This window comes from Phragmites australis, chromosome 6 (genome assembly GCF_958298935.1).
Source record: "Phragmites australis chromosome 6, lpPhrAust1.1, whole genome shotgun sequence".
Lineage (NCBI taxonomy): Eukaryota > Viridiplantae > Streptophyta > Magnoliopsida > Poales > Poaceae > Phragmites > Phragmites australis.
The window spans coordinates 14,852,453-14,872,485 of NC_084926.1; the positions used below are offsets into that span (position 1 = coordinate 14,852,453).

Below are 20,033 nucleotides of genomic sequence, written 5' to 3' on the forward strand. Positions count from 1 at the left end.
CAATTAATATTATCTACCACCTATAATTTTGCATTCTTATCAAGTTATCAGTCCTGAATGTGCTTTTGTCCTTATTTTATACAAACAAAAGAGCTCTTATTTAAGGATGATTGTGAACGTACAAAACTGTTGTGTAATATGATTACAAGGAGAAGTTAACCAATCGGTATCTATTATGTATAATCATAGCTCTACAAGAAGTTATGGTATTTGGCCTTGTGATAGACATACAAGGTAGCACATTAGATATAAAAAAGTTGAAAAAAATGGAGTCTGTAACATGATTATTTGCTCGGAAACCTTTTCCCTAATCATGTGCAGTTGCCAAGAAAATGATTATTTGCTCTTGGCTTATCTTGTAAAGTTCTGATGGGAACTTTTGGAATCAGCTCATCTCTTCACTTTTGCAAAGAACTTTTTCCAGTGATCAAAACTATCTGAAGTGATAATAGGCTGTACCACTTAAAAGCAGTTCTTATATTTCACAATCCACTCACATAAAGTACGCCAGAATCTTGGTCAAGATCAATGTATAGAAGATAGATAGAACAGCACCAACTGGAATTGTGACCAACCAGGAGGCCACAATTTCACGAACTGTCTCTGCTCTGACTCTATTGAGCCCTCTTGCAAATCCGACACCCATCACTGCTCCAACAAGCGTATGTGTTGCAGATATTGGCAACCCAAGCTTTGATGCAAACAAGACCACTGAAGCCGCTGCAAACTCTGCTGCAAAGCCCCTAGTTGGTGTGAGTTCCGTGATTTTCTTGCCAATTGTTGCTATCACCCTATAGCCCCACATTGCAAGCCCTGCAACTATTCCAAAACCACCCCAAGCAAGAACTTCAGTAGGTATGACTATCTCAGCACTGCTTGCCACACCTTGAAGAATGGACAAAGCTGCAGCCAGAGGGCCTATGGCATTGGAGACGTCATTGCCTCCATGAGCAAATGACATGAAGCATGCTGACAAGACTTGCATGTAACCGAATACACCATACACGATCTGCAATTGAGCTCCTGTAGGGCCAGCAATGTCCGAAAGAAATCCAACCTGCTGAACGTTTGACTTCTGAGCTGATGCTATCTTTTCTGCTTCTGAAGACAGTAGCTCACCTAGCTGTTTTTGGATCACCCGTCTAACAATGATGGCTCCTATTGCTCCGCAGGATAATGCTTGCAGGAGAGCAATAGAAAAAACCTTGCTGAGAGGAAAAGCAGCAAACGAGATCGCAGTGACACCAGTAAAGACTGCAATTGGTGCAGCAGCGGCTGCGGCCTGCCCTGGATTTGGTGCGCTGTACACAAACTGAAGTAAATGGTCAGTAGAAGATTGAACCTTTTCATCTTGTCTGGAACAGGGTTTATGCTTTATATTTATGAAAATATAGATTCTATGCTCAATTAGATGTCTGCTTAACTATTGAAGTGAAGTTGTCTTTATCTTTTCATTTAGCTTGTTAAGTAAAGCTAATATAGTATTTACCCTTCGTATGCACTTGTAAACAAGAAACGAGACTGCTGCACCCATCAAAGGAGAAATGACCCAGGATGAAGATACTCTAGCCAAGGAGCTCCAGAAAACCGCATTCACCCCTCCAAACACGAGGCCAAAACCAACCATGGCTCCAACAATACAATGCGTAGTTGAGACAGGCCAACCATATGACGAAGCAACCTAAGAAACATCAGATGTTAATACATTTACATGCTTATAAATGTCAGTAGATGCTTATTGTTCTTTATAAAATGTTTGTACCCTGCATTCTCAAGACCAGAAAAACCAAATTGGCTGAGGCGTTGCATTTTCCCATGACAGAAAGATATTTTGGGAAGCATTCTTTTTGTTTTGGATTTTCACCCAAACATGTTACCTTAACTTCATTGCTTAAATTGATACACTAAAGCTGTCTTAATTCGGCACAGTTCTACTGGTTACATGGTTTGAGGTGCAAGCTTCCACAAACTTGCTCCTTGCTTCTATGTTATTAGTGAACGTCGTCCTGAGTTACCTGGTCTATTGTTTGTGTACCTTTTAAGTCGGATAATTACTTCTGAGAATTAGAAATGAAATGCATACTTTTCAGGTGCAGAAGTTTGCATATATGATCCTAAAACTACGTATAACTGAACTAATCTTGAAATGCCCATATGATATTTTCATATCAACACTGCTAAAACCAAGCTGTATGTATACTTTGTATCTTCTAAGTTGCTTTCCCTTGCAGAGTTGTTACTACTTGCCATGAAAGATATATGGCACTGAGTAGTAGAGTTATATTCCTAAAAGGATATTGTGCGATTACATCCAGTTCTGTCTGAAATTTTTCCATATAGTAGGCTTCGTAAAGTAAAAAATGGCAGTTATCTGCTATATTTTTTGTTTGGCAACATCAGCTAGCTTCTATGAGTGTATACATCAATAATTCTTCCGTATTAGCTTCTTTCATAATCAGATCACTGTTTGTACGTCCTAATCTTCTATATTGCAGACTGAAACTGGGGGAAGGCTCAGTAACTCTGTGATCCTTATGAGCACTACAAGGCTGTTTGATCCAATTGGCTCGACATAGCGGAGCTCAAATGGGTGATGGAACATACCTGCAGCCATGTGCCAGCAGCGGCGAGGGAAGCCAACAATCCAGCGAAGAGCAGAGAGTCCTTTCCTTGGAAGACAGACGCGACTAGGATGCCCTTCTGCATGGTGCTCGTGACATGGGTGCCCATAAGGAATGCACCAGAGAACTCTAGCACCGCCGCAATCAGTACTGCCTGCCGGAGTGTCAAAGCCCCAGACCCTACTGACGTCCCCATGGCATTTGCCACATCATTTGCTCCAATATTCCATGCCATGTAGAACCCTGACAGCAGTGTCAGGTATGCCAATGCACTCATTTTGAAGGTCCCATGACTGACCAGTGAGCGCATCGCCAGCGGCACGGTGAGGGCTGCAAATGCAATCAACACAGAAATTGACATGGCCATCCGTGGAGAAATATGGAACGCCTTCGCCATCTCTGACATCTCGCACTCCCCGTTCTGCTCCTCAGCCTCTGCGCCATCAGCTTTCGCACTGGGGCCATCATCAGCATCAGCGAGGGAGGATAGCGTGGCCCGCGGGAGGCTCAAGTGCGATCTCAGTGTCTTGGCAGGTGTCACTGTAGCCAAAGGGAAATACCTCAGACCGTGAATGCTGGGTGGCAGCTGAGCAACAGGGTGACGGAGCAGGAGAGCGGCTGCCGCAGCTCGCCCTCCTGCTCCAGCGTGTGCTCGGGCAATGGAGAAGAAGGGAGAAGATTGAGACATGGAGTGGCAGAAGCAGAAGAGAGGGATGATGAGTAGAGGGCAACAAGAAGAAAGTGATGAGATTAAGGTGGAGTAGAGGAGGAAGGGGAAGCGGTGGCCATAGGAGTTTGTGGGAAGAAGTGAGCATCGTTATGTGGATGGAGGGAAGAGCTTGGTTTCTGTGGTGACCCAGCTCAGGCTGAGACGAACGGGTGGTGGAAAAGAATGAGTGGTGGAAGGGGATATGATCAAGATTCCTGCCTAATCCATAACCTGGTGTCGCAGCTGACCGCCTGACTGTTTTCGGCTGGATGATCATCTTGGGCTCCCCTTCCGTCCAGCCTGTTTTAAGGATCTCGTTCTATGTCTGTTGCTGTTGTTTTCTCCTGTGTGATTTATGCTTAGCATGGCGTTAGTATCCTAGGGCTGTTGAAAATTTAAGGCTTCTGAGATATTTGTTCTATTCCTTGGGTGGTTTCCTATCTGGTGCTGTGCTATCCACCGTGCAGATTAAAGTAAATGGAATTATGGAACTAGCATCATGTCAGTCAGGTCTTTTTATTTGCACTCTTAATTTACTCTTGTGAATTTATCAGTTATGCTACCACACTATCTAGATTTTTCACGGCCACAAAGAATTACCGGTATCGCAGAATAATGTTTGGTGTGAATTTTCATGTGTTCTTCCCCCCCCCCCCCTCCCATAGGAAATTTGCTTTGAACCAATTGCTAACATGTGAACAAAAACAGTTGTGGTCCAAGAACACAAGGTTTGTGCCTTTGTGGTCTCGCGTTTGACATGTTTATGGGTTTGCACTGCGATTTTTTTCCTCTCTTCGCATTTGGAAATCAGCAGTTGGAGTGCCGCTGGCCAAGGTCCAAGGACCACAGAATAGAAGAAGCAACTTGTGCACCAGCCGGTTGCTGTGAAGAATCATCCGGGCGTCTTTGTACTCGGATCAGGTATGGAATACTTGAGCTTGTCTTCTCCTATTCTTTGAACCGCAGACGGCTCTGCAGAATACAACTTGGTCTTCCAGGCTTCAGCGTTTGTGCCTGGCTGCCTGCTGCTGCAACCTGCAAGTGCATCATCATCCAGGATGCCCATTGGTCATGGGCCCAGGACGGTCATTTCTTGGACATAGGCCGAAATCAATAGTTGCTTGGTTGACACCTCAGTTTCTTTCGAGACGAAGGACAAGCCCCCCCTTCGCTGCTATAATCTGGGCCTGGTCCAGGGGTAAAAATTCGTCGGCAACTAATCAAAATGCGTGATAATTGGGTATCTAGGTCCGACTCGTTTTCATAAACCGAACGGTAAGAACAAATTTGAATTCAAAAAATTCAAAAAAATAAAAAATACTAAAAAAACTAGACACAATTCTAAGACATTCTTTGAAAAAACATTTCAAAAATAATGTCGTTTGCATCATATTATATAGTGAGAAAGTTTGAAAAAAATAAAAAAAGTTGAAACGTGTGGCTCAGCTATTAATTCATGTTAAGGAAAAGCTTAACATGCAAACACATATTTTTCTTGTGTAGAACGTATCTTAAAAGAATCTTTAAAATTGATTTCGTTTTATTTAGAGTTTTATTAATTTCTCTATGATTTTTACAAAGTTCACAAGCATAAAGTGAATATGTTAAGAAATAGCACTGTAATTAACTTTTTCATGTCTACTATTATTTTTTCTACGTAAATCATAGTATAAATAAACTAATAAAAGTGGCTTCACTAATTTTTGAGGTGTGATGGGTCAGTTATGAATTAATCTAGTCGCAACATATTTACATAATCCTGCATGTTACAATAACTAATTCATGAGTTCTTGTATTTTTAAAAGACATAGGATCATGTAAGAAGACTAACAAAATTAGTTTCATGATTTTTGGATTAGCAAAGAGTAAACTATGCATTTAACTTGGTTTAACAAATACATTTTCTCACAGAAAATTTGAACTTTTTTATGAGTATAAATACTTTTATCATGTATATCATGTTACAAGGAAACTAATAAAATTTGTTTCAGTTGATTTGAAGCTCAGATGAATTAGTTATTGATTTTACAAGATTGAGATAATTTTTAGGTATTTTTGTTGAACTTCACTGAAAATCGAGAAAATCGAGCGGTTACTGATAAAACCGAGCAGTTACCAACAATATCGAAAATTTGAGAAAACCGCTCGATAAATCAAGAAAATCGCTCGATAATCGGTCCAATTCGACCGGAGACTGAGCGGCTAAATTCACGAATTTTTCCCCAAAATTTATTTTTTTTTCAAACGAATTTTGTCTGAAATTTTTTAAAAATTCGAGCGGTTATCACGCTTACCACGGTTTTTGGGTTACCGCCGGAGCTCGGTTACCAAGCTTCAGTTGGTAACGTCAACCTTGGCCTGATCCAGTGCAGGCCTGGGGATGATAACCAATAATTCCTTTACAGTTTTTTATCTTCATGAAAAGTTAGCACAATTATCCTGGAGGCATTTCCAAAGAAGATGGAAGAATGCTTTGTATTTTAAGTTGTACAGTCCAAAACCATGGTATGGGACAAGGGCGAACCAGCTCTAGGTTAAGACTCAGGCTGACCCATTCAAATTTGGTTTGGATCTAAAAATTTCTACTATTTTTTTTAGTAATTTCAATAAAAATTTGGACTCATAGTCCGAGCTGAAATCCAGCTTGCCATGGACCTGAATCCACCCCTGGACTCTGGACGACAAACTGCTTCAATCGGCTGGCACTTTCTCAGCAAGTAGCCGGGCAAGATTGTACTGTATGACTATCAACTATTTCAATCTAGTCTAATTTCTCTTTTCTCATCACGCAGGAGTTCAGTTATAGCCGAGCAAAGAGACATGGCAAGGTCATCAACGAAACGGGGAACTTGATAATGACCTGGCCTAACAAGCATTTGGAACTTGTGCGGATGAAGCTGCCTCGTTCGCTTTTCTGATTCACTAGTCCATGTTTTTTTTATGCTGATATACTAGTGCTTCTTGAAGAGTGCATATCAAAGATTGGACAGAATCTTTCGTTTGCATGAACTGCGGCTGCATGCGACAATCCTTATTGGTGGTACCGGCATGTCTACATATCACATGCTTGACTAGACCGAGGCTGCAAGACAAAAGAAAATTTGATAAACACTTGGACCAGACCTGGGTAAATGGGCGGTTAGGCCGTACCGTGCCAAGCCTTTAGTCTAGGTACGACCCATTTAAAACAGATTCGTGCTATACTGGCCCATGGCACGACAAGGGGCGGAGCGGAGTGGTATGGCGTGCTTGCACGCCCATGCTGAGGTGTCGGTCTATGCACAACCCGGTTTGTCATGTCTGTGCTAAACCAAAATCATTATACCTCGTGTTAGCTCATTTGGTCTGGCCCAGTTGGCCAGTTTAAACTTGGACAAAGAGTATGGAAACCGTGTTTAAACTGAATGCTTGAACTTTTCGTCAACACACGCCACATGCGTAATCAATTAAGGATGCGTTTGATTGGAGGAATATATCTGGATCAGGGATGACCATCTAGTTTTTTATATGTTTAATTAGATGTTAAGCTGGATGAGATGGCCATCTAAGGAGAATATTTTCTTAAGATGATGGATGAATCCATCTCATAAAATTGGTCGGATGGAGCTATTTATGTTCTAGATAAGTTTTATCTCTACTGATGTGATATAAGTTGGTTAGAGTAAATTTATGTTTTGTTAGCACGCTTTAAATGATATTATCTTCTAAACTATTTATCGAACTTGCAATCTAATTGTACAATTGTATTCGCTACAATTAAATCAACAAACCAAGATCTCACATTATTATATTATATATATGATAAGCTGATCCTATAAATTTTTTTGCTAACCTCATTCAAATTATATCTATCCAATAAAATAAAAAATTAAATCATCATATCCGTACTACCAAATAAAAAATTAGAGTCATCATAATCTATTCAACCTTATCCTCCCATCAAACACATCCTAAATCTTCTTTTGCACTATTCGCTGGACGGATGCCTGTTGACGTGAACATAAACCGACTGGATTTACTGTTTTATACACCTCGTGTAAGGCTAGGTTCCATTTCTTTTTCTTTCCTTTTCCTTTCACTGGCGACCTCTATTCTAACTTTCGCCAATTTTTTTGCAGTCTCTCATTTTTGACATCCTTCTGTTAGAGTTTTGTTATTTTTAGCAGGTGCCATCCAATTTTGATATGTTACGTGCACAAAATAACACTCTACCCTCCCCCGTTTTCCTGAAGGAGGCCCCTATCCTTTCTCAATGCCGTTTACATCTTTTCTGGCCGATCACCCTCTCCCAATTCCTCTCGTCAGAGGTGGACTCAGAGCTAACATGAAGGGAGAGTCTCTTATTCTCCCTCCTCCCACTCATCTTCCTCCTTTTCTTTTCTTCCTCCTCATTCACCTCTTGTTTTCCCTTATGTACCAAGGGTTAGGGGTAGATCCGCCGCTGCTCGTCGTGTCATCATCCTAACTAGGTCTAGCAACGGGTCGGATCGGGTTGGAGCCCCACGGGTTTTAGACCCGGCGGGGGCGGGGGCGGGGGCGAAATTGGACCCGCCGGGGTCACGGGTCGGGTCCCTGAAATGAGTTCGGGTCAGGTTCGGGGATAAATTATCACCCGCGGGGTTTCCACGGGGGCCCGAAGCAGTATGTGGCCCGTCATCGCATCACGTCCGTGGAGGCAGCCGACAGCCCATTTACGTTGCAGCCTTGCAGGTCCGCACCCCGCACGCCCGGCCTGCGTCACGTCCTTTTCGGGTTTCTTTTCCCCGTCGGGTTCGAGGTCGGGTTCATTTTTGCACCCGACATGTGATTCGGGTTCGGATTGGGTTTTTTTTATTCGGGTTTCCGATCGGGTACGTTCTGGCTGCACCTGACCCCGACCCACCCCATTGCCAGGCCTAATCCTTACCTATTTCAGGAGACGAGTGCACTTCCTTCTTCCTGATTATCGCTCTAATTCCTCACCATTCAGGATGACAACGTTTCCTCATTTTGCCGAATACTTTGGTTACTATTGTCAGGTGGTTGAGGTGAACGTTAAAGTTGAAAGTGCAGGGCCAAATAATGTACACAATAATGCTTTTTATGCTGAAGAAAAGCTTTTGAAGTCTGAGTTGCAGGCAATGCGTGATTGTAACCCTTCATCTGTGTGCCATTGGATTGTAAGAATGCATGCTAAATGTTTGTCACCCCTTTTTTCTAACTTATTTCTGTTGCTATTGATCATTAATGAGAATGCATGCCAATGTAACCACATATCACATATGTGGATGTGAATCTCAAACTGTGGTGACACTCTGTTTTTTTTTTTTTTTTGTGTCTGTGTGTGTTGATCTGGTAAAGAACACAAGGAATGTAAACCGTACTGGACAACCAACAGGTTATTACAAGCTCATACCTGGTTGGAATTGTTTGCCACTGGCCCTTCCTGAGGCCAATTTTTTTAGAAGAGCTGGGTTTTTAAAGCATAACCTCTGGGTTACACCATACAAAAATGATAAGATGTTTCCTGGAGGAGAATTTCCCAATCAGAACCGCGTCTTCTGTAGAAAACAGGCCACCTTCTTGTCGACTTTATATTGACGTCCAATAAAAGCTCGTGGGCGTCCCATTTTATTGTTGTAGTATCACGATTCTCCAATAAAAGTTCTACCGGTGGTAGTTTTTCCTGGTGTCACGGTTGATTTGCTCAATTGCTCAGGGCGCTCAGCTGCACAGCTCCTACTTGCTGCAACAACTCGGCGAACTTTGGCATGGTCCAACAGTAAATCGAGACTGGTACCAGTCCTGGATGACATGATAAATAAGTGAATAAATAAATAGACATGTGCTCGGGCATTCTCGTTCCTGTATGATTGCTTTGCAAATCAATGTACGAGTGTACATTTCTGTTACGGATGTGCTATTTTTCACCCGGATGTTTTTTTCTGGACGCCTGATCTGCATGTGATTCGCGCTCATCACCTTCATGTGGTTCTTCTCTGACTCCGGCGAGGTTAAGGTTGGTGTTGGGGTTAGAGTCTATGGTTCACCATGTCCTAGGCTCGGCCCTGCCCGGAGTGGCGGTGGAGGATCCAGAGAGGAGAGGTCTATGTTAGAGCGATTCCTTCGGTCAGCTCTCAGGTTGGCTCACGGTCGATTTCACAATCGTCAATTGGCTCTATACATCACAATCGTCAATTGGCTCTATACATCGGTGTCCAAGGAGGTTCTTGATCTCATCATGAAGCCAGGTAACACTACCCATGATCTGCGGCACGCCATTGAGGGTCTCTTCAGAGGCAATCGCCTCACACATGCCGTGTACATCGAGTTGGAATTCTGCAAAAAATAGAGAAATAGACAACATATATCGACATATTTACCAAAATAAACAATATACTAGCATATTTACAAATCTAGTATTTATATTCGGCACCTTAAATACTGAAAAACAGATTTTGGAATCTCAAAAACCCAAAACGGACCGATCTTACCTTTTTCAGCAACTGAGATAGCGAATACGACACTGATCACCGTATTCGCAGCTCAGTTACCGAATACGGTGAACAGTGCCGTATTTAGCATCTCAGCTGCTGGGTCCATGTGCCATCGTGTCGTTGCCGAAAGCCGCTGCCTTCTTGTCGTCGCTGAGTCACGTCACGTCACGTCGCCCGATTTTAGTGATGTGCGTCCACGTGCTGCTATTTTTTTTGCTTTCGGTATGTCGTGTGATAGCCGTGCATGCTATAAAACAAGGAGAGCTGCAGTGCAACGCAAAGAGAGGAGAGAAGCAGCAGCGCGACGCTAGAATCGAGAACAGTAGCATCAGTGTGAGGCGAGGAGCGAGGGGAGGAGCAACATCCACGCGAGGAGAGGAGCTCCAGCACTTGTCGAACAGTTTGAGAATATTACCTCTAGTTACGATAAGTAGTTAAATTATATATGTAATTAATACTTAGATTAGTAATAGTAATTAGAGTAAGTAGAATTATTTAATCCGATCAATTACATTTGTTAAATTATATTAAGTTGATAAAATAGAGTATTTAGATTATTTGAATAGTTTGATTATATGAATTCCATTAGTTAGTGTAATTAGATTATGTATTTTATTTAAAAACATGAAATTCATTAATTAGTGTAATTAGAATTATTAGAGTTATCTGATTAATCTTATTAATTAGTGTAATTGTATTTATTTAATTAATTAGCTTAGTCACTTAGATTAAGCAGAGTATCATGATTAATCTGATTATTTAAATAGGGTGAGTATTGTTACTTATTATTTATCGAGGGCGTAATTAGCTATGTACTGTATATATATTGAAATAGTTATTTTATTATATATACATTTATTTAGCAGATACGGTATGACTTTGTATATTTATTATGTAGAATGTCCCGTTATTTTGCACAGGAGACTTGTAACAATTCAAAACTGTCAGCACATAGAGAGTCCAATAGATATATCTATTGACCTAAATGACCTAAAATCATATGTTATGAGTTTTTTGTGTGTGAACCAGCAGTCTCATACTGTTATCCTAGAGGGTATGCGTCCACAGCTTATTTCAAACAGCTCGGTCGTTGTCCATACGTTGTTCAAGATGAGTAGGAACAACGCATGAGCTTTGTACTCATGCAAGGTATTGGAGGAGAACTTTGATATGGGGGTGTACGTAAACATAGTTCCACGACTTGTGCAAAGTGATGCAGTGACTACTGTGGAAGGATCAGGCTAGCAGGTGATGCATGAAGAGGATGGAGGGCATATCAGGGAAGGCAATTCCGGTAAAGAGGGAGCTAGAGTGGACCCTTCTGAGGTAGATGCAGGATGCAAGGATGATGAAGTCGGTGGTAGCGGGGATGAAGAAGCTACTAACAATCATGACCCGATGCCAACGATTCAGTACTTTCGTGGTGCTAGGCTACTGAATTGTGCTATCGTTGAATATAACACCTTATCTAACTGAAGATAATAGAATGGCAACATCCAGACCAGGCAACAATTTCGTAACTGGGGGAGGTCATCCACTTTATTAGCAACTATGCTGTCACGACAAGAAGGGACCATAAGTGCGTCTGATCTAACCCTACGGGGTATGATGTCAGGTGTATCAAGCACCTAAATTGTTCTTACTTCGTATGAGCACATAAGCCAAAATGTGAGAACTATTTTGTGATTAGTAGACACACTACATACATGCAGTGAAGAGGTTATTAGGAATGTGAGTCATGCCGTTGATGCGAGGTTCATAGCCGAACTCCTCATCACCCTTGTTAGCACGGACATTTGTTTGTTCCCGAAATCAATTATGGGGGAGGTGCAGACTAAGACGAGTATGCTGATCAATTACCACACCGCGTGGTGAGCGAAGTAGAAGACATTGAAGATGCTGTTTGGAAGCTTCGAAGAGTCTTACAACTATACTCTGAGGCTATTACAAAAGATTGTCATGATGAATCTAGGGACTCAGTAGGCCATGACGGATGAGTCGATCAAGCTAGAGGATGGATCATACAACACCAGTGACTAATACCTCATTAGTTTATTCTGGTTCTTTGGACAATGCACCAAAGCTTTTAGATATTATAGGTTGGTTGTATGCGTGGATATCACATTTCTGAGCGGCAAGTATCATGATACCATTATGACAGCGATGGCGGCAGATGCAAATAATCAGATCATTCATATCGCCTTTGCAATGGTTGAGAGTGAGAACAATGATAGTTGGCTGTAGTTCCTCACTTTAGTGAGAACACATGTCGTGGGTAATAGGGAATGAGTTTGCATTATCTCAGACCGCAACAAGGGTCTTCTGCATGCGTTGGACGTGTTGCACGATAGCACAAACTACTCCATTGCATGGCCATATGTGGAGAGAATATGGTGTATGCGACACTTGGGAGCGAACCTATACATAAGGTACCATAGCAAGTCTCTTGTAAAGAGATTCAAAAGATTATGTCTGTAGAATCAGCAGGTGAAGTTCAATGAGATATAGAGAGAGTTAAATGAGACCACTCGCAAAATGATGGTAGAGCAGCAATCACAGGAGGACAATCTGCGAACGTAAATGGTTTGGGGCCAAACTATCGTTAGCCGTTCATGTGCTACGTTTAGCCAGTGGTTAACGGGGAAGCCGGTAGAGTGTTTGGCCCTAATCTATGATACTCACGATACCAGATTAGCACATAGAATTTTAATGATCGTATTTTATCCTTTCTTATGCAAATAGGCCTTCTAAAATTATTGTATCCATTGTTAGTTACACCATCATGACAACGAATATAGCAGAGACGTTCCACAATATTCTAAAGGGAGTACGAGGCCTCCTGTTGTGTGTCATCATTGAGCTAACATTCTATAGAATGGTGGACTACTTTTGAGATCATGGTAATACTGTTATGAAGTGCAGCACGCGGTTCACACCTAAGGTGGAGGAAATCATATCTAGAAGAAGGAGCAAAGCACATTTTCATCGGACGAGGATCTAAAACCTGGCCAACAATAACTTCGAGGTCATGTGCCGCCGTAGGTATGCATCAAGGTATAGCGTAGGGGACACCGTGTAGCAATATCAACTTGGGTCTAACGAGGTAAAGTGCACATGCAATAAGCCAAATCTGCACTATATCCCGTTCTCGCATGTCTTAGCCACTTGTAGGGACATAGGTGACAATGACGAATCACAGTACGTACCACCGTACTTCATGATCGATACATTGAGAAGCACATAGCTCCCAAAGATACAGTCCTTGAACATCAAAGCAGCTACAAAGCGATCGAGGGGCCTAAGTAGGAACCTTATCTCCGAGCACAGCACACGGATCTTGGAAGGCCTAGAGCTATGAGGCTATAAGGTGATATGGATGAAGCAGATGCTATTGACGGTCTACGCAGGTGCAAACTTTGTAAACAACCTAGCCATGACAGGAGAACTTACCTGACCCAGCAGTAAACTATCAAGCTACTATCGAATTGTACTGTATTAGAGTTGTTGCATTCCATTTTGTTCTTCAAAGCTATTCATAGACATGCTTTGTATTGTAAATTGTTACTCACATGTTCGTTGTACTACTTATTTTATAATATATCATACGGTATTGGTATCACAGACGTTGTATTTTTATTTGAATCATGAAGCTTGTTATTCACCTATTTTATTGAACCATGAAGCTTGTAATATATTTTAATTTGTTGGTCACTATTTCTTGAACCATGAAGCCTGAAATCATTGTCATGGCTCATGATGGTCTTCCCGAGCTTCTTCAGCAGCGGTACAACGAGAACCATATGGGAAGGATGATTTTCACAGGGCAGCAGGTACAACGTTTATATGTGCTATTTTATTGCCACTATAATTTGCTACTAACTCAGTTCATATATTGGATACCTCTTGCAGTTGGGTCCATTGCGAGCTCGGAGTGTCCACAAGATTAAGGAGTTAGACCCTCGATTTCACGAGCCACTCGCATGGGCAGGACTACTACCTTTCACTCTTATGATGGCCAGATCTCCCATGGGGGCGGCAGGACACCTCTCCCGGCGATTGAGGAGGCACTGCTCACAGGTCTCATCGACCGGTGCCGTTCTGAGATGCACACGTTCTAATTTCCTTTTTACGAGATGGTCGTAACATTGAGAGACGTGGCCATGCTGATCGGGTTGCCAATCAGGGGCGCCCCGTTAGTAGTTTCGCGATTAGCAAGGGAGCAATGGAAGGGTTATGTTCAGGGCAGGTAAATACTTGTGATGCAATACACTTCAAATATTGTAGTGTTATTCAAGCTTGATTGGTCATCTGCATCTTGTAGGTTTGGAGTGCAATATGACACGAAGGATGCTGGTCTCTCCATGTAAGCTCGCATCACATTCTTATGAGCCGACATCTTACAGTTGAAGATCTTCTATGCTGGCTACAACCTACAGAGGATTATGTGAAGCAACCCAGCGATCAAAGAAGAAGGAAACTATTACAGGTTGTTTACATCTCTTATAGCTATGTAGTTGGGAGTACCTCCCGGTTTGTCGACCTTGGGTGCTCAAGAGCTACTATCTAGTCCCTATCTCTGATGGCATTGTAGATGACATGATGCCTATGATGGGGTATAGGTGGATTCATGTAAGGTTGAGATGGAGTCAACAGCAAGACCATGGTAACTACTCCCGCATGATCAGTGATCTGGACGTCCTCAGTGTTGATCTCGTGGAGTGGGATACATGGCATATAACATGAGTGGCTGAAATTACGGATGGAGGGCTCATCACATCCTTTTGTTGGCGTGACGCAGACTTATGGTTGACCAGATGCTTCCTGTTGTACATAAACAACGTGAAAGTACATTCTCCTGAGCGTGTATAGAGGTAGTTTGGGTATCGATAGGTGGTACCACTACCTCCCTTATGAGATGCCGGATGGGCGCATGAGTAAGTGTGTTATTGTACGTAGCATTAGTGTCTTTTGTCTATCCATATTAAAAAATGAGAACTGTTTATGTCACGTACAGGAGGAGCACATAGGGGGTGGAGGCATACAGGACTGAGCATTTGTGAATGCCGAGCACCTACAGAGCTAGACAGAGTTAGCCATGGTGGATGTCGTCATTTCTGCTGGATAATACGACGATGTCACTTACTGGGAGTACCTTTCTTGGTACCGTCTGCGTACGCGTGCCACCTTACTCAGCTAAAGTGTAGAGCCAGCCCCCAGATACTTCCCTATGGATCATGCCCGCTTTCTTCATGTTGTGGTACATGATGCGGTACTTATAACAATTTTTATTGGTTAAACCTCGCTATTACTGACATGGCCCTTATTTTCTACAGACCAAAGAGGCATACGAGATGTATATGCAGGCGGAGCAAGCTTGTGGGGAAGCAAGCGGCTCATCAATGCGGAGGGATCGGAAACCTCTCTGGGAGTATATGAGGATGAGAGGGTCTCGCTTCCTATCTGCTATACGTGGTCTAGGTCGTTGTGCCCTACGATAGAGGGGGTGCGACCAACCAGCCATAAACTCGTCCCGTGCCTCCCACAGCAGGCACTCGTCCAGTGCCTGTGAGGAACCCGTTCAGGCACAGTCACGCGCGACACCTTTGGTTTCGGAGCACCATGTGTCACGTTCCGGTACTGAGGCCGAAAGTGCACACAGGCGCCTGCGCCCGAGCAGTTTACACTGGGTACGTAGGTCCCGTAGTGGACATAACCTCCTTAGACTACGAGAACACCTCCGACTACGGCATCGACTCATCACGAGGACATAATTGACTGCTCACAGCAGACGCCTGACTGGAGTGGCACACATGCTTTTGACTGGGTTTATGCAATGCAGGCCGCCAACTTCACCGATCTCCTCAGCGGACAATACCTATAATATCCCAATACACCTAGGGGTTCACAGTGGTACCAACAGAGTCAGCCTTTGGCCCACCCGACTCTATTGGAGCATGTTCTAGGGGCATCCACACTTCCGCATGAGTATCCTTTGTCATGGTACATGCAGGGCCGAGTTAGCGGAGCGGGATACACGTTCGGTGGGAGTCCCACAGTGCATGATGATGATGATGGGAAGCAAAGGCACATGAGGCAGGGGCCAGCGCAGGCTACTGGGATGAGGGCCACACACCCGTCAGACGCTTACACTCATGGGGATTGCGTGCGGCATCGTCGTCGTCGAGTAGCCAGTGCAATTTTTTGGTGCACTTGTACTTGTTAATGTGATTAATTTGCATTTATTTAATGTAATTACTTTTCATTTGTTGTTAATGTAATTATTTTCATTTTTTGTTAATGTAATTACTTTTCATTTATGTAATTTTTTGGTGTGTTGTGTTATTCACTGTATTGTTAATTTAATTACTTTTAATTTTTTTTAATGTTTGCCAAATAATTATGACACATAACTTTGTTTTTAAGTTATTTATTCAGCATTGTTACATATTAATTATGATATTTACTATTAGTTTATTGTTTCATAAATATTCAGGGAGTCGTGCTTTGTTGCAGAGCCATAATGTTGTAGTCGGAGATCAATAAATCTATGGTGGGATCTTCAAGTACAGGATTTTCATGGATACCTACGACGATCGATATAACACTTAATGCATCCTTGCAGGTTGTGCGTGAGCGGAAGGATGATCCCTTCAAGGAGAACAACCTAATGGAAGTCGTGGCTAAATTGCATGCAAGACCCTTCTGTTCTGCATTAACCGCTCCGCTCCAACATGTAACCACTGATGACCTTAGGGTCTTGTTGCACGAGCGACGTCAAACGTATCTGAGGGTGTACGAACTAGCCGACCATCCTTCTATGCTTGGTTTCTCTTAGAGGCAAAGAATGATAGTGATGTTGCCCGACTAGTATGCATCCCACATTCAGGTTCGCTATTTTCTATTTAGTCACCTTACTTATCTTTTTTCCATTGATCCGAATGCTCCTCTTTTGCATTAGGCGTTACCGGAAGGCGCACAGTTGATCAACAGAGAGATCACAAACTTCTTGGTGATGTATATGCTCTTCGGCAGGGGTGTGGTACCTGGTTCGCGTAGAAGACAACGCCGGTCAGCAAACCTAAGGGGTGCAGGAGCACCCTCTACTACTCATCCAGAAAATGACGAAGACGATGATGATGATGATTTCATGCCTCTAATGCCTCGTCGTTCTAGCAGCCATATAGAAGAAGGTTCAAGGATCACTACAAGAGATCGTTCACGCACCACATCAATATGTCGTACAACCGACAAGAAAATAGGACGTGGTACTACAGTGATAGCTCAAGATGACAACGACGATGACGATTTCATACCACAACGACCCCTCCCTACGTTGCCTCCATCTCCGGAGAACATTGATAACCCTGAAAATGATGGTGGGTTTGCTAATACCCATTCTTACAATTTCTCATCATCACCTCAGAGACGACAACCATCTTACCCTAATAGCATTGACTGGCAACTGTCATTCTTTTGCTAATTTATGTCACCGCTTTCATCTGCCATCTTGAGATGATGTATGTATTCAACATCTATGCACTATGAACTATGCAAATACCAGTCAGAACTATTTATTTTGTGTATCCTTATATTTCATTAGTTCAGTTCGATGGATATATGATTAGTGTCTTATATTAACTTACTATGTTATGAAATATTTGTAAATTTTATGTCTAATCAATGTAATGGTAAGTTATTATATTAACGTACTATCCAATCACAATTCTTTACAACATATAAAAAGCATTACTTAGAAATCTACTTAATTATCGTTCCACCAAACCCACTCACGTACTCACGCATACACTTCAGTGCATACATACGACTACTTCATCTCCATCACAAGTTCATTGTAGGTCAATTATAGTCGTTCATATCCTCAATTGCAAACACACACTGCTGCAACCACACCCTGCTGCCAGCACAACAGCTATGTCATGAGTCAGGCTTTAGGTATGAAGTGACCACACGACTCAACTTTAAACATGAAATGACAACACCTGGCTACCTCCACCGGACTTGCATGCACCCAAAGAACGGACAACACGTGACTTGGTTGGCGTGATTTCGGTAGCTCAGGTATCGAATACGACACTGTACACCATATTTGGCACCTCAGTTGCTGAATACAAAGAGCTTTTGGCACTTGAGGTGCCGAATACAATGAACAGTGGCGTATTCGGCACATGAGTTGCGAAATCAGTGGGCCCGGACTGCTTTCGGATTTTGAGAGACCAAAATCGGGGTTTCAGATTTTGAGGTGCTAAATACAGGTGCTAGATTTGTAAATACACTGGTATGTTGTCTATTTTTGCAAATACGTTAGCGTATGTTGTCTATTTTTTCCATTTTTCCCGTTGGAATTCCGCAGTTTTGTATCAAGGTGACATGTCTGTAATGCAGTATTACTTATGGCTCAAGCAATTGGTTGATGCCTCGCGCGACGTCGGCCAGCCCATGCGAGAGGAAAACCAATTCTTGAACCTCTTGCGTGGCCTGAGCCCGAAGTTTCGCCATGTCGTCCCGACGATCACCGCCAAAGACCTGTTGTCGTCGTTGCTCATCGTCCGCTCATCCCTTCTTTTGGAGGAACTCTAGTCCGAGTAGTCTGAGAAACAGCTCGCCGCTTATGCAATGTTTGTCAGCTGCGACCAATCTTTATCCGCCACCGTCGATAGTCCCACCGGGACCAAGAACAAGATGATGAAGAAGAAGAACTCACGTGCCAACTCCGCCTCCGCCTCCACCTCTATCGTGACTGGCTCAGGTGGTCCACCTCGGGTGTCCTCCGCTTCTGCTCCATCTTGGACACCCGGGTTCAACCCCTGGACTGGCATGGTCCATGCCTGGCCTATGCCATGGTGTCCACCTGCTGCCGATGTGCTTGACCCTCACCCTAGCCTGCCCCATGCTCAGCAAGCACTGACCGCGTCTGTGTCACCAGCGCCACAAATCCCTTACTCCATCACCAAGCTCTCCACAGCACCGACGTCTCCACTTCAGCACCAACCAGTACATCGGATTGGTACTTCGACACCAAAGTCACCTCCCACATTGCTTTCAATCTGGGTATTCTTCACTCTCTCGCTCCATCCCATTATTCCCCAAAGATCGTTGTCGGTACTGTTATTCACACCGTCAAGTCTACACTTTCCACTAAGTCCGACCCTTTACACCTCAACAACATTTTATTTTCCTCTTGTTTGATTAAGAATCTTATTTCTGTTCGAGCCCTTACTAAGTGACAATCCTATTACTATTGAGTTTGACTCTTTTAGATTTTTCATCGAGGATCTTCAAACACGGAAGGTGATTCTCTGATGTAACAGCAACGACGAGGTCTATCCCTTCCTTTGACAGCATCAATCAGCCTCTATGCCAATGCTTCGACCACCAATCTTTAGCACCGGTGGCGTGGGCATCCCAGTTTCAAGTTTCTAGATACTACCTTACGTTCCTTCAATTATTCATGTAATAAATCAGCTTTACATACTTGCCATTTGGGTAAACATGTCAGGCTCATCACCGGCCGTTGGATCCAAATCTGACGGATACGAAAATCAAGTACTGGGAGGCCTAAAAATGCCCGAGCAACCGGTAGACAGGGCACGGGGCCTTCTGCCAACCAACTGTTTTAGCACCTGCCAAGAAGGCCCCGTGGCTTGGCTGGACACGCTCCCAGTTGCCGAGTCGAGAAATCCAAGTGATTTTATACGTGTGTCACCGATCATCGCTGCCCAGCAGGCTGCTTGCCCTGCAGCACAACAATTCAAGTGCTGCGGTTAACAATGAACCCCAAAACCTCCCCTACTAGAAAACAGTAGCACCAGCCCACATTCTACAAATGCAACAGGCCGAAGAGGAGGGACACCGGCAAAAGCGCAGAGAGGCAAAGGCCAAAGACCAAGCCATAATTTTGCTGGAGCTCCATGCTCTCATCAGACTTTGTTTACGCCTTCCTATGTGGCTTTACTGTCCTGCGGAACGGTCGCAAGTTGCGATTTGCGACGTCCCAGATAACCTGCCACCTTTACTTGTCGCCTTCACGCTTGCACGGTTGCCTCGCACTGGAAAAAGGAAAGATTCGAACCAGATTAGCGCCAAACTATGTGTGTTTGGTTGCCGACGAGATTTAGTAAACATGCATAATATAAGCAGTCAAAATATATTTATTAAAAAAAAGAATATTTAATTACCTGTATATATGTTAAGTTAAGTTTCTATATG

The 20,033-nt window shown here is 43.2% G+C and overlaps 1 protein-coding gene across 1 annotated transcript; it reads right to left on the reverse strand.

Moving 5' to 3' along the window:
• Window positions 1–155: 155 nt before the first annotated feature.
• On the reverse strand, window positions 156–3,525 carry LOC133921853 (inorganic phosphate transporter 2-1, chloroplastic-like). Its single transcript, XM_062366908.1, has 3 exons — window positions 2,605–3,525; window positions 1,490–1,681; window positions 156–1,312 (listed from the first exon to the last, which is right to left on the reverse strand). The coding sequence occupies exons 1-3, from the start codon at window positions 3,307–3,309 to the stop codon at window positions 494–496; spliced, it is 1,716 nt and encodes a 571-aa protein (XP_062222892.1). The 5' UTR covers window positions 3,310–3,525; the 3' UTR covers window positions 156–493.
• Between the last annotated feature and the right edge of the window lie 16,508 nt (window positions 3,526–20,033).